The following is a 13472-nucleotide window of genomic DNA, read 5'->3' on the forward strand; positions in this document are numbered from 1 at the left end:
AGAGGGAACTCTTCCTATCACCGTCTTCCTCCTCCTCGGCAATACTGCCCGGTTCTCTACCTTGTGCCGAGCACGCGTCCATCACCCCTTAGAGAGAAAACCCCCCGGGGGACGAGAAATGTGTCACTGCTTGGCACCTCCCGAGCGCTCAGTACAGTGCACCCCGCCCAATGCACGTAATAATAATGTTGGTATTTGTTAAGCGCTTACTACGTGCAGAGCACCGTTCTAAGCGCTGGGGTAGATACAGGGGAATCAGGTCGTCCCACGTGAGGCTCACAGTTAATCCCCATTTGGCAGATGAGGTAACTGAGGCACAGAGAAGTGAAGTGACTGGCCCACAGTCACACAGCTGACAAGCGGCAGAGCCGGGATTCGAACCGATGACCTCAGACTCCCAGGCCCGAGGCCTTTCCACTGAGCCACGCCGCTTCTCATCACACTCAGTCTCCCACAGGGGGTTCATGGGCTAAGAAGGAGGAAGAGCAGGTGTCCTGCTCCTAGTGAACAGATGAGGAAACTGGGGCCCAGAGAGGTCCAGTGACTTGTCCCAAGATCACACAGCGGGCCAGAGGCAGAGCAGGGACTCGAACCTGGGTGTCCTGACTTCTAGTCCTGTGCTCTTTCCACTAGACCACACTACCCGCCAAGCTGCTGATCGCCAAGAAAGTAATCTAAACCGGTGGTGTTGGGGGCAGTCAACTGCGGTGTCTGTACTGCGTGTCATGATCGTAATAACGATGCTATTTGTTAAGCACTTACTGTGTGCCGATCACTGCTGGAGGCCAGGGTAGGTGCCGGATCATCAGGTCAGTCCCTGTCCCACACGGAGCTCCAGGTCTGTGGGAGATGAAGTACAGGTGATGAATCTCCATTTTGCAGCGGAAGACACCGATGCAAAGTAAAATGACTTGCCCGAGATCATACAGCCGGCGCGTGGAGGAGCCGGGATTAGAACTCAGCTCTCCTGGCTCCCGATCCTGTGCATTACCCACTAGCCCAGGAGGTGCAGGTCTCACGGCCATGAAGGACCGTGGTCAACGCCATTTAAGCTCGATGTGGGCAGGGAACGTGTCTACCAACTCTGTCGTATTCTCCCACCTGCTTAGTACAGCGCTCTGCACCCAGTAAGTGCTCGATAAGTACAACCGATTGATCGACTGAAAGCCCACTGGGTCTGGCTGGACCTCTGAGACCCTCTAAGGATCTTCTAGCCTTCTTGATTCGGTCCTCCTTGGCTCTCTCTTCATCATTGGATGGCGTGCTGCCTAGGTAGCAGATTGACCGCACTTAGCTTCGCGTCCCCGTGGCTGCGAACGGGGTTGGCATAGAAACTTCATGCCAACCGTCCGTCCACAGCGTCTCGCCGGGGCCGAGAAACGGTTCGTATTCTGCTTTACGGCTTCGGGGGGGGGGGGAGAATGACTGAGGAGCTGCTTTCCCAGAGGTAGAAGCGTTCAGCCTCCTCCTCCTCGTCGTCCTCCTCCTCCTCCTCTCTCTCTGTGTCAGCGGCAAGAGTCCGCTGCAGTTGCTTCCTTCGGAGTGGCGTGCCACCTCTCCGCCGTGGTCGTCCCAAGCCAGGCATTTCCAACGGAAAGCACACAAAGGTGTGGAAGAAGGAGGGAAGGATTCTCGCCTTTTCACTTTCCTGTGATCCTAGGGAAAGCTGCTTGTTTGCGTGGGCGCCGTACGGATCTCTTTACAGACCTTCCAACTTAGAGAGAGAAAGAAACCCACGGAGAGAGAGAAAGAGAGGGAAAGAGAGAGAGGAGGTGTAGGGAGAGGCCGAGACTTCATCCTGACATTTCCAGAGAAGCCGAGAAACACGTCTCCGAGGTGGTGGTTTTAAGGAAGACGCTCTGTAAGTTAGAGGCGCTATAATTGATGTGACATGACAGTTGCTGTGGCAACACCACCCACTTCACCGAGATCCGTATTAACCGGGGCATCTAAGGTAAACCCACGGCCCTTTCCCAGAGCCGTGCAGTTCGGGTCGTCGGCAGCGACCTCCGATCCCCGGGCGAGCCGCGCGGAAGTGGGTTCCGGACTTTCGGGGTCACCCTGCCGATGCCCAATAAATGGGGGAACGAGGCTGGGAACAGAGAGGGGGAGCGGCGGAGGTGGGAAGAACCGGCGCTAGGAGGGAGAACGGCCAGGCCCCCCCCAGGAAGAATCCACGTCCCCGTTTCTCCGCTGCACGGATGCAGCTATTTGTGTCTCAGGCGACGTCTCACTCTGTTCTCTGTCGGAGCCACGGTTAAGTACAGGCCAGGAAAATCCACCTATTTGCAGTGGAACTGCAACGAAAGTGCAGCTGGGGTCCGCCATCCCCGCGTGCCTAGGGACCCCGCCGGCCCTCCTCCTCTCCCCTCCTTTCCCAAAGACCACGAGGCAGATGCCTGCAACCCTCAAGTTCCGCTTGGCGCTCCGATCGCCCGGTTTCCGCAACCAGGAGACCCAGGCGGTCCGGGCTCGGCGAGCCGAGGTCGCCGTTCCCAAAGGGCGCTGAAATCTTTGCAGTCTGTTGTGGCGCAGGTCGCCCTGGGCACGAGGCTGGGCTTCCTTAAAATGGACCACTCAATGTCAGAAGGAGGGCTTTCCTTTGCTGTTTTTCTCTCGCGTCTTTTTTTATTTTTAATTTAGCGCGAAAACACTTGGGAGCAGAGACACTGCGGTAAGTGTTACAGATCCACGGCTTTCTGGTCGGGAGCCGCCGGGAGAAGAGCCTTCCAAATCGCCCCCCTCCGCCACCGACCCTCCGAATGGGTCCGCCCGGCGTTAGCGGAGGGGAGGGTTAGGGTCCGTCCGGCCCGGACCGGCGCAGCGGCTGCGACCCGGGGCGAGTCGCTTCCCTCTCTGGGTCTCCTCTGTCAAGTGGCAAGGCCGGTCGGTTTCGGCCGGTAGCTGAGACCCCCGGCGTCCACCGTGCGGCGGTGAGGGGGGTGGGGACCCCCACGGCCCGCACCTGCTCATGGGATGCTCATCCCAGCTCTTTGGCAAGACCCGAATCTCCGGTCGGAGCTGACCAACACCCATTAGCGGGTTTCTGGGCAGTCGGTTGTCTGCGACCTGCCCCGGCCCAGCCTCTTCCACCTCAGGTCCCCGCGGCCTCTACAGCGTTCTTCAGCGGAAAGAGTCCGGGCTAAAGAGTCAGAGGTCATGGGTTCTAATCCCAGCTCCGCCACCTGTCAGCTGTGTGACTTTGGGCGAGTCACTTCACTTCTCGGTGCCTCAGTCACCTCATCTGTCAAATGGGGATGAAGACTGTGAGCCTCATGTAGGATAACCCAATTACCAGGGGAAGCAGCGTGGCTCAGTGGAAAGAGCCCGGGCTTCGGAGTCAGAGGTCATGGGTTCGACTCCCGGCTCTGCCACTCGTCAGCTGGGTGACTGTGGACGAGTCACTTGACTTCTCTGTGCCTCAGTTACCTCATCTGTAAAATGGGGATTAACCGTGAGCCTCACGTGGGACAACCCGATTACCCTATATCTCCCCCAGCGCTTAGAACAGTGCTCGGCACGTAGTAGGCGCTTAACAAACACCAACATTATGGGAAGCAGCGTGGCTCAGTGGAAAGAGCCCGGGCTTCGGAGTCAGAGGTCATGAGTTCGACTCCCGGCTCTGCCACTTGTCAGCCGTGTGACTCTGGGCGAGTCACTTGACTTCCCTGGGCCTCAGTTACCTCCTCTGGAAAATGGGGATTAACCGTGAGCCTCACGTGGGACGACCCGATTACCCTGTATCTACCCCAGCGCTTAGAACAGTGCTCGGCACGTAGTAGGCGCTTAACAATACCAACGTTATTATTCATTCATTCATTCAATAGTATTTACTGAGCGCCTACTATGTGCAGAGCACTATACTGAGCGCTTGGAATGGACAAGTCGGCAACAGATAGAGACAGTCCCTGCCCATTGACGGGCTCACGGTCTAATCGGGGGAGTCAGACAAAAACAATAGCAATCAGTAGAATCGAGGGGATGATCATCTCATTAAAACCATAGCGATAAGTAGAATCAAGGTGACGTACATATTAATAATAATAATTTATTATTATATAGGGAAGTTGTGCTTGCGGTCAGTGGTCTGCGTGCCGTGAGCCCCCTCTGCTGACCGTGCCCTCTAACTGCACCTGAGGGGCCGGCCTGGTCTTTGGGGGCGTCTATCTGGGGGGCATTTGGGTCATTCATTCGTTCGGCCGTCATTATTGAGCACTTACTGGGGGCAGAGCACCCTACTAAGCCCTGGCCAGAGTACAGGACAACAACAACAATAATAAGAATAATAATGTTGGTCTTTGTTAAGCGCTTACTAGGTGCAGAGCGCCGTTCTAAGCGCCGGGGGAGATACGGGGTCATCGGGTCGTCCCACGTGAGGCTCACGGTTAATCCCCGTTTTACCGATGAGGTCACTGAGGCCCAGAGAAGTCAAGTGACTCGCCCGCGGTCACACAGCCGACGAGTGGCAGAGCCGCGAGTCGAACCCATGACCTCTGACTCCGAAGCCCGGGCTCTTTCCACTGAGCCACGAGATGAGATCAATCAGGGAAGGCCTCCTGGTGGAAACGGGCTGTGAGATAGGTTTTGAAGACGGGGAGAGCCGGGGTCTGCCGGACGCGAAGGGCGAGGGAGTTCCAGGCTCGGGGGAGGGCGTCAGCATCAGACCCGAGGGCGAGGTCCAGCGCGTGGCCTACCTGGAGCCGGCGGAGCCGGGGGCTTCCATCGGCCGAACGGGGATGGCGGGGGTCCCGCTCTCACTGGACAGGCCGGGGGGGTCCCACTTGGAGGGAGGCGTAGTAGCCACGTGCCAGGAAACACCTGGCTCCTGCCCCTTAGCGGGGGAGAGTCCCAGTCTCTGAACTCTGTCCAGCTGGCTTGGAAATGCTTTGATCCGCCTTTGCGGTTCCCGGACCTTCCCGGGAACACGGGGCCAGAGGGCCTCGGGGGTCTTGGGCCACTGCTCGGCCTCTCCCGGACCGGCGACCCCGTCCTCCGCAGCTTGCGGCCGTGAGTTGGCCTCCGAGAGGAGTCGTGTCGAGACCCCTGCTGGTCCCTTTGGCCGCCAGCCCTCAGTCCAGCTCCCCGTTGGGCCCGGCCGCACCTGGGAAGAGCGATTGGCAAAAGAGAGGAATTCCGAGAAATTAGAACGGGCCGAGTGGTTTCCGCCTAATCACTGTGGCGCTCACTCTGCTCTGAACACTGGGGAAGGTAAAAGGGAATCGGGTAGGATACCGTCCCTGTCCTAACCGGTGCTCCCGGTCTAAGGAGGGAGAAGGGGTATGGCGTCCCCATTGTACAGATGAAGGAACTGAGGCCCAGAGAAGTTAAGTGTGCCTGAGGTCGCACAGAAGGCAAGCGGCAGGGCTGGGATTGAAACCGGGTCCCCGGCTCCGGACCCGGAGCTCTATCCGCTGGGCCACGCTGCTCCTGGCGCAGTGGAAAGAGCCCGGGCTTGGGAGTCAGAGGTCGTGGGTTCGAATCTCGGCCCGGCCCCTTGGCAGCTGTGTGACTTTGGGCAAGTCACTTCACTTCTGTGGGCCTCAGTTCCCTCCTCTGTAAAATGGGGACTAACTGTGAGCCTCACGTGGGACCACCTGATGACCTTGCATCTACCCCAGCGCTCAGAACAGTGCTCTGCACATAGGAAGCGCTTAACAAATACCAACATCATTATCATTGTTATTCTCTTTGCCTGGAAGGGACCTCGGGACCTCTGTCCAACTCTGGCCTGCCTCCCCAGAGGGGTTTCAGGCTCCGTGACTAAGGGAGAGTTACTTCACCCAACTGTTGCCAAAGTGCGCCGTGTCAGCCCGGAGCTGGAGGCCGGGACCACAACCCGGGTCCTCGGAGCTGAGGAGACAGTGTCAGCCCCCCCAGCTCACCTCCAGGTCGGGGGCCCCTTTTGGAGGAAGAATATTAGGACCGGGGGTTCAGGCCAGCCCCCGCCCCTCGGGGTTGTAGCCCGTGGTCAGATCGTCCGCGTCCCTCAGCCCAGGGGAAGCGCCCACGGCTCCCAGCCCGGGCTGCCGTTTCTCTCCGGGGCAGTGGCTTCTTTCTTCGGGGAATGTCAAGAGGGCCGTGGCCCCGCCCCGCTGCCTGAGCGTCCCACTTCTAAGAGCGATGAGGGTCCCCGTTGCCCCCCGCCCAAGCGGGAACCGTGAGGTGACCGCATCTTCCCCGGGCAGGCAGCCAAGCGCACACCGGCTCCCGATTCGGGGGTCGGTTCCGACGTCCCCAGGTCCACCTTGGGCTCCCGTCGCGGGGAGCGGCGGGCCCCGAAGCTGGGGGCTGACCCAGCTATCAGTCAGTCAGTCAGTCGTATTTATGGAGCCCTTTCTGCGTGTAGAGCACGGTCGTAAGCACTTGGGAGAGTACACTGTAACGACAACGGATCCATTCCTTGCCCACAGCGAGCTCGCCGTCTAGAGCGGGGGCCGGACGTCGCTATGAATAAATAAATTACGGATATGTGCGTAAGTGCCGTGGGGCTGGGAGGGGGAAAGAATGAAGGGAGCGAGTCTGGGTGACGGAGAAGGTAGAGGAGGGCTTAGTTAGGGAAGGCCTCTTGGAGATGTGCCGTGAGTAAGTGGGGGAGAGAGTAATGGTCTGTCCGATATGAGGAGGGAAGGCATTCCAGGCCAGAGGCGGGACGTGGGCGAGAGGTCGGCAGTAAGACAGGTGAGACCGAGGTGCGGTCAGAAGGTAGGTGATAGAGGAGCTGAGTGCGCGGGCTGGGTCGTAGTAGGAGAGTAGCAGGGTGAGGTAGGAGGGGGCAAGAATGCCCTGAAGACCGTCCCGAGAGAAGACCCGATTTCCTGTAGGAAACCTCCGGATGGACAAACGACCTTCACGACCAAGCGCCCGCTTTTCCGAGCGGTGCCGAGGGGGAGCGGTCCGCCGGGGATGGGAGTCCCCGGGGTGAGGGCCGGGCCCGGCGGTTCCACTCAGACCACCCCCTCCTGACATCCGCAGGGCAGATTTTACCGTCGAGCCGCAACACGCCGAGCCCCATCGACCCCGAGACCATCCAGGTCCCGGTGGGCTACGAGCCCGACCCGGCTGACCTGGCCCTGTCCAGCATCCCCGGACAAGAGGTCTTCGACCCGCGGAAGCGCAAGTTCTCGGACGAGGAGCTCAAGCCACAGCCCATGATTAAGAAGGCGCGGAAGGTCTTCATCCCCGAAGACCTGAAGGTAAATTGGAACCGGTGACTGGGCCGGGGGGCTGAGGGGAGCAGACGGTCCGGATACCCGGGTCCCACGCCTGAGCGGCTTGGCCATCCTGGAGAAATCACTCGTCTTCACTTCTCCCCATGCCTCGATCCCACCTTCCCTTTGATGTTGGGGGAACTTGGAGCCCTTTGGTTTTGGGGGGGGGTGAGGGGCGATGGCTGAGTTAGTTTAAAGGGTCCGTCAAAGATTACGGGTTGGAGCAGAGCCCCGAGCAGAGCAGCTGGGAGGGTTCGAGAGCTAGCGGACAACACGCCTGCCCTCACGGAGCTGTCGGGCTTCTGCGTGCAGAGCACTGGGCTGAGCGCTTTGGAGGGTACAAGGGTCAGAGGAACAGCGTGGCTTAGCGGCGAGATTTGGGAGTCGGAGGACGTGGGTTCTAATCTCTGCTCCGCCGCTTGCCCGCTGTGTGAACTTGGCCAAGCCACTTGGCCTCTCTGTGCCTCAGTGACCTCCTCTGTAAAATGGGGATGAAGACCGTGAGCCCCCCGTGGGACAGCCTGATTACCCTGTATCCACCCCAGAGCTGAGAACAGTGCTTGGTACATTCATTCATTCATTCGATCGTATTTATTGAGTGCTTACTGTGTGCAGAACGCTGTACTAAGCGCTCGGAAAGTACAATATGGCAATAAAGAGAGGCAGTCCCTGCCTGCAAGGGGCTCGCGGTCTAGGGCGGGGAGACAGACGACAATACAAGTAAACAGACACCGATATAATAAATAAAGTGAGCCACAGTGAAGTGGCGTAATAGGAAGAGCACAGGACTGGTAATCGGGCGACTTGATTTGCCACTTACCTCCAGTGTGACTATGGAGAAATCACAACTTATCTCTTTCCCGCTCCATAAAACGGGATAATAGCAAGTGCTTAACGAATACCATAATTTTCATTAGTAGTAGTGGACGGGTTCCCTGCCCTCCTAGAGATGCCGGTCTCCTGCGTGCAGCCCACTGCACGGGGTGCTTCGGAAAGTACAGGACGACGGAGCGGGTGGGCCCAGCCCCTTCCCCTCAAGGAGTCCGCAGTCTAGAGCCCGAGCGTGCTGGGCCGACGGAAGTCTAACCCAGCTCCGCTTCGCCCCTGTCATTCCTGAGCAGGACGACAAGTACTGGGCGCGGCGCAGGAAGAACAACATGGCGGCCAAGCGCTCCCGGGACGCCCGGCGGCTGAAGGAGAACCAGATCGCCATCCGCGCCTCCTTCCTGGAGAAGGAGAACTCCGCCCTCCGTCACGAGGTGGCGGACCTTCGCAAGGAGCTGGGCCAGTGCAAGAGCGCCCTGGCCAAGTACGAGGCCCGGCACGGGCCCCTGTAGCGGGCCTGGGGGAGCGGGCCCGCGGGGTCCACCGGGCGCCCGGCCGGCACGGCCCCGGCTCGGTAGCCGCCCCCCGGCCCCAGGCCGACCGTCCCGGAGCCAGCACTTTACCCAAAGCAGACACACGGCGGGGGACTGTCCCAGCACCTCCCGCTTTCACGAAGCCCCCGGCTCCCCCCCCGACCCCCTTTGTCATTCACGGGAACGGGCGGCCCACCTTTTTAACGCGTCCTCTGCCGCCGCCTTCCCGCCCTCTCCCCCGGCCCGTTCCCCTTCAGGCTACATCTCGGTTCCCTCACGCCCCCGGCCGCTCAGCCGTCGGGGAGAATCCCGGCCCCAAGGGCAGATCTCAGTTGGAAGGGAGCAAGCCATCGTTGACGTGTCCGCCCCGATGCGACGACGTGCGAGTCAGGTGCCCGAAATAACTCCGTCCCGCCCGGCGGACGGATCCACCCCTAGCTTGCTCTCCCCGGACTCCAAGTTTCGGGGGCTACCGTCTTCAGGTTCCGGGCCCCTTCCGCCCGCTGGGTCCCACCTTCTCCTCGTCGGCTAAGTTTCCTTTGGATTTCACCATCCCCGGGTAGGTCAGAGATCCCAGAGTGCCCGTCTGCACGCGGAAACCAGAAGCCTGCCGGGCACCAGAGCATGTTGGCCCCCCGATTATCTGTACAGGACCCTGGCCCGGGCCCTCAGCCTCGCAAATGTCGTAGACAGAAGACGTTAACGCATGCCGAGACGCACCCATCCCCCCGGTTCCCTGGGACCCCCCCCCCCCCGGCCCTCCGGAGCACAGCCCGACGGCCTAACCCTTGCCGGTGGGAAGAGAGGGCCGGACCCGAGTCAGATGGAACGGAACCAAAACCGGACAGATGAAAGAGAACCGACAGCCAGGTCCCCCCGCCCTGGACGTCGAAAGCGGTTTTTGTGGGGCCGAGTTCCAAAGCTCCGGGCCACTCCAGGACGGACTCCGTTTTTCACTTCTGTAATATATTTTATGTAGATAGATAATGCTGCTTTTTTTTTTTTTTTAATCCAACCCACTTCGCAAAGTCCCCGTTTGGCAAAAGCCCCCCGGTGAAGGCCGTTCTGAAACGGGTCAAAGAGTGACGGTCCCGGAACCTCCCCCCTCGCTGTCGCACCGTGCTCGCCGCCGGACGCGTCGTTCTGCGACAACGCGGACTCTGGAAGAATGAATGTATGAGACGTTGGCGAATCCCAGGCGGGGTTGGTGTTGTCGCGGACTGTGCTTGATCCAATCCAGTTAAATGTTTACTAGAGACCAAAAGGAGAGATTATAAAGTTGTGTAATGTTTATACAGAGTAATTATAGGAAGTCCTTTTTGTACAGTATTTTTCAGATACAAATACTGACCATGTATTTTGAAAGACATATATTATATATAGCGAAGAGAAAAGGAAAAATATTTCGTGTTTTGAAACTCTATAGCAAAGATATATATTCACCGATACTGTACAGAGAAGAAACACTTTGGAGGTTTTTTTTGAAATCTTTCCTATTCTAAGCCTGTCGCTTACCACTCCCCAGCCCCCGACCCCAGCATGGTTTCTGCTTTAAATTAAAATGGAGGTTGCGAGGCTTTCGATCGTACTTCCGGTCGCAGAGTCGACGAGCGGCTCCGTTATTTTCCCGGAGGCCCAAGGGGGGGGGGTCATTCGGAGCGGCGTGACGGATTCCGGCCCGGCGGCGACCGGACCGAGCGCGACTCACTTCTCCCGTCCGTTTCCCGTCGAGTCCTGCTCCGGAAAACTCCGGCGGGGGACGGGCATCCCGCCGACGCTGTCGGGACAGGAGGTTGGCGCGGCGCAGCGTGGGTAGGTCCCCGCCGGCCGCTGGCTCAGGCCTCCGGGGAGACGGCTTCCCTATTCCGCACCTAGCCGCGAGCTCCCCGGGTGCCCGGGGCACTGCGTTCGCCACTAAATGCCCCCTTCGCCCCGAGGGGCTCCCGGCGGGCGTCTGGCACTTCACCGCATTAGAGGTTGGCGGCCAGAACCGGGGCAGCCTGTGCTCAGGGAGGGCGGAGGATCAGGGCCCCGGTGCCGGGCCTCGCCCAAACGTCCGTCAGGACTGAATGGGGCAGACCGCGCCCTACAGCGACCGCTCGATCCCAGGGCCCGGGGCAGCGGTGAAACCCCCGGGTGAAGAGCACCCCTCGGCACCCAAGGGAGGGCTCGGCCGAGAGGGCCGGTCCAGAGCCGGGAGAGCTCACGCAGGTGGCCAGCAGCGCTCCAGCAATTCGGAGTGATGGAAAAGCCCCCTCCCGTCCTCCCGCGTCACCCCCTTCCTTCGCCAGTAAATCGGCGGCGTCACCTTCCGTACCCCGCGGGTCCCGGAGAGGCGTGAGAGACTTCTCTTCCCCAAGATTGCGGCCCGGAAGCCTGGACTGCTTCCGTGGGTGGGAGGGGAAAGGCGGAGGCGTGAGGAGAGTTCCCGGCAGGAGGATGGGAAAGAGCCAGGAGTCCTGCAGGGGTCCAGATCGCGGCACTGACTCAGATTGGCAAGAAGGGGCACCTGAGGTCCCAGCAATAATACTAATGTTGGTATTTGTTAAGCGCTTGCTATGTGCAGAGCACCTCTCTAAGCACTGGGTTAGATACAGGGTAATCAGGTGGTCCCACGTGAGGCTGTCTTCATCCCCATTTTCCAGATGAGGTCACTGAGGCCCAGAGAAGTGAGGCGACTTGCCCAAAGTCACACAGCTGACAAGTGGCAGAGCGGGGATTGGAACCCGTGACCTCTGACTCCCAAGCCCGGGCTCTTTCCACTGGGCCAGGCTGCTTCTGCCTGTTATGTCTATCTGTTGCCGAATTCTACTCGCCAAGCGCTTAGGACAGTGCTCTGCACACAGTAAGCGCTCAATAAATACGATCGAATGGATGAATGAAAAAGGAAGAACTAAATTGGAGAACGGACGGGCGCCGGAAGGGACAGAGCCAAGGTTTTGATATCCCCGGAAAAGTTCTGCCAGACTTGAACTCCCTTTGCACACCAGCAGCATGGTGTAGCGGATAGAGTAGGGGCCTGGGAGTCGGAAGGTCATGGGTTCTAATCCTGACTCTGTCGCTTGTCTGCTGTGTGGTTTTGGGCAAGTCACTTCACTTCTCTGTGCCTCAGTGACCTCATCTGTAAAATAGGGACGAAGACTGTGAGCCCCACGTGGGACAACCTGATTACCTTGTATCTACCCCAGCGCTTAGAATTGTGCTTGGCACATAGTAAGTGCTTAACAAACACCATAATTATCCTTAGTAACCCGATTTTCTCGTATCGACCCGAGCTCTTACAACAGTGCTCGGCACATAGTAAGCGCTTAACAAACACCGTAATAATTATTATTGCTAATAACCTGATTTGCTTGTATCTACCCCAGTGCTTAGAACAGTACTTGGCATGTAGTAAGTGCTTAAAAAACACCAGAATAATCATTATTATTAATAACCCAATTTGCTTGTATCTACCCCAGTGCTTAGAATGGTGTTTGGCACCTAGTAAGCCCTTAACAAACACCATAATCATTATTAATAACAAGATTTTCTTGTATCTATCCCAGCGCTTAGAACAGTGCTCGGCACATAATCATAATATTAATGTTGGTATCTGTTAAGCGCTTACTATGTGCAGAGCACTGTTCTAAGCGCTGGGGGAGACCCAGGGGAATCAGGTTGTCCCACGTGGGGCTCACAGTCTTCATCCCCATTTTACAGATGAGGTCACTGAGGCACAGAGAAGTGAAGTGACTTGCCCACAGTGTCACAGCTGACACATGGCAGAGCTGGGATTCGAACACATGATAAACACTTGACAGATACCAGAATTCTTATTATTCCAACCAAGAAGCCGGAGCTCCAATAAGCTGACCTGTCAGTTGGCGCTTAGAACAGTGCTCGGCACATGGTAAGCACTTGACAAATACCAGAATTATTATTATAACCAAGAAGCCAGGGCTCGAATAAGCTGACCTGACTGTCAGTGAGCCCTGGTGCCGGCCCGTTGCCATACAAGAATATTTAACCACGCAACGCGTAACGCTCTCACACGAACACATACTCAGGCACACAGAAGCACGGGTGGCTTCTCGGAGCGAGTAGTGAGTGCCTCAGCCGGGCACTCTCACCCTTTTCAAATCCCCCCGGCCCACCGGTCTCTCCACTCTCCAAGTCAACTGAAATCCCACCTCCTCCAGGAAGCCTTCGGTCGATGGTATCGTTGAGCATCAACTAATTCGCACACCATGCGGGTGGCATCACCCCCACAGCCACCTTCAGCGTGTCTGAACCCGCTGATTTACACCGGGTGATCTGTTCGTCACCCCACTCCACCTGTTTTCCCCTCTAGCTCCCACTGTATGTGATACTAATAACAATGTTGGTATCTGTCAAGCGCTTACGATGTGCCGAGCACCGTTCTAAGCTCCGGGATAGATACAGGGTCATCAGGTTGTCCCACGTGAGGCTCACAGTCTTCATCTAGATTCGACAGATGAGGCACCAAGAAGTGAAGCGACTTGCCCCAAGTCACACAGCTGACAGGTGGCGGAGCCGGGATTAGAACCCATGACCTCTGACTCCGAAGCCCGCGCTCTTTCCACTGAGCCACGCTGCTTCTTACGCCGCCTGCCTGCCCACCTACACGGCCATCCTCCTCCCCGGTGAGAGCAGAAGCTCCTTGTGGGCAGGAGCTGTGCCTCATCCTTGGGGAGTCCTCTCCCGGGTGCCTCGTTCGGTGCTCCGCCCCCAGTACAAACTCAAGAGATGCCATTCGTTGTCTGTGGCCTAAAGGAATTGGCCCCACACGATGTCCGAATCCCATAAAACATTCCGTCGGGAAGTCCGATAGATACAGGACGGCGAACGCACCCAAGTGAGAAAGGCCTACGTTCACGCAACTCTCTTGGATCCCGTGGGCCCG

General features: G+C 58.1%; 1 protein-coding gene across 1 annotated transcript in view; it reads left to right on the top strand.

The window, feature by feature from the left end:
• The window catches only part of HLF (HLF transcription factor, PAR bZIP family member), a 29732-nt gene extending 19578 nt beyond the window's left edge, over window positions 1-10154 (top strand). The window contains exons 5-6 of the mRNA XM_039914255.1: window positions 6973-7193; window positions 8330-10154. Coding sequence (XP_039770189.1) covers window positions 6973-7193; window positions 8330-8545 — 437 coding nt within the window. The 3' untranslated portion in view covers window positions 8546-10154. The remainder of the gene's footprint in view (window positions 1-6972; window positions 7194-8329) is intronic.
• The last annotated feature ends 3318 nt before the right edge of the window (window positions 10155-13472 follow it).

The sequence above is a fragment of the Ornithorhynchus anatinus genome, chromosome 15 (genome assembly GCF_004115215.2).
Source record: "Ornithorhynchus anatinus isolate Pmale09 chromosome 15, mOrnAna1.pri.v4, whole genome shotgun sequence".
Classification (NCBI taxonomy): domain Eukaryota; kingdom Metazoa; phylum Chordata; class Mammalia; order Monotremata; family Ornithorhynchidae; genus Ornithorhynchus; species Ornithorhynchus anatinus.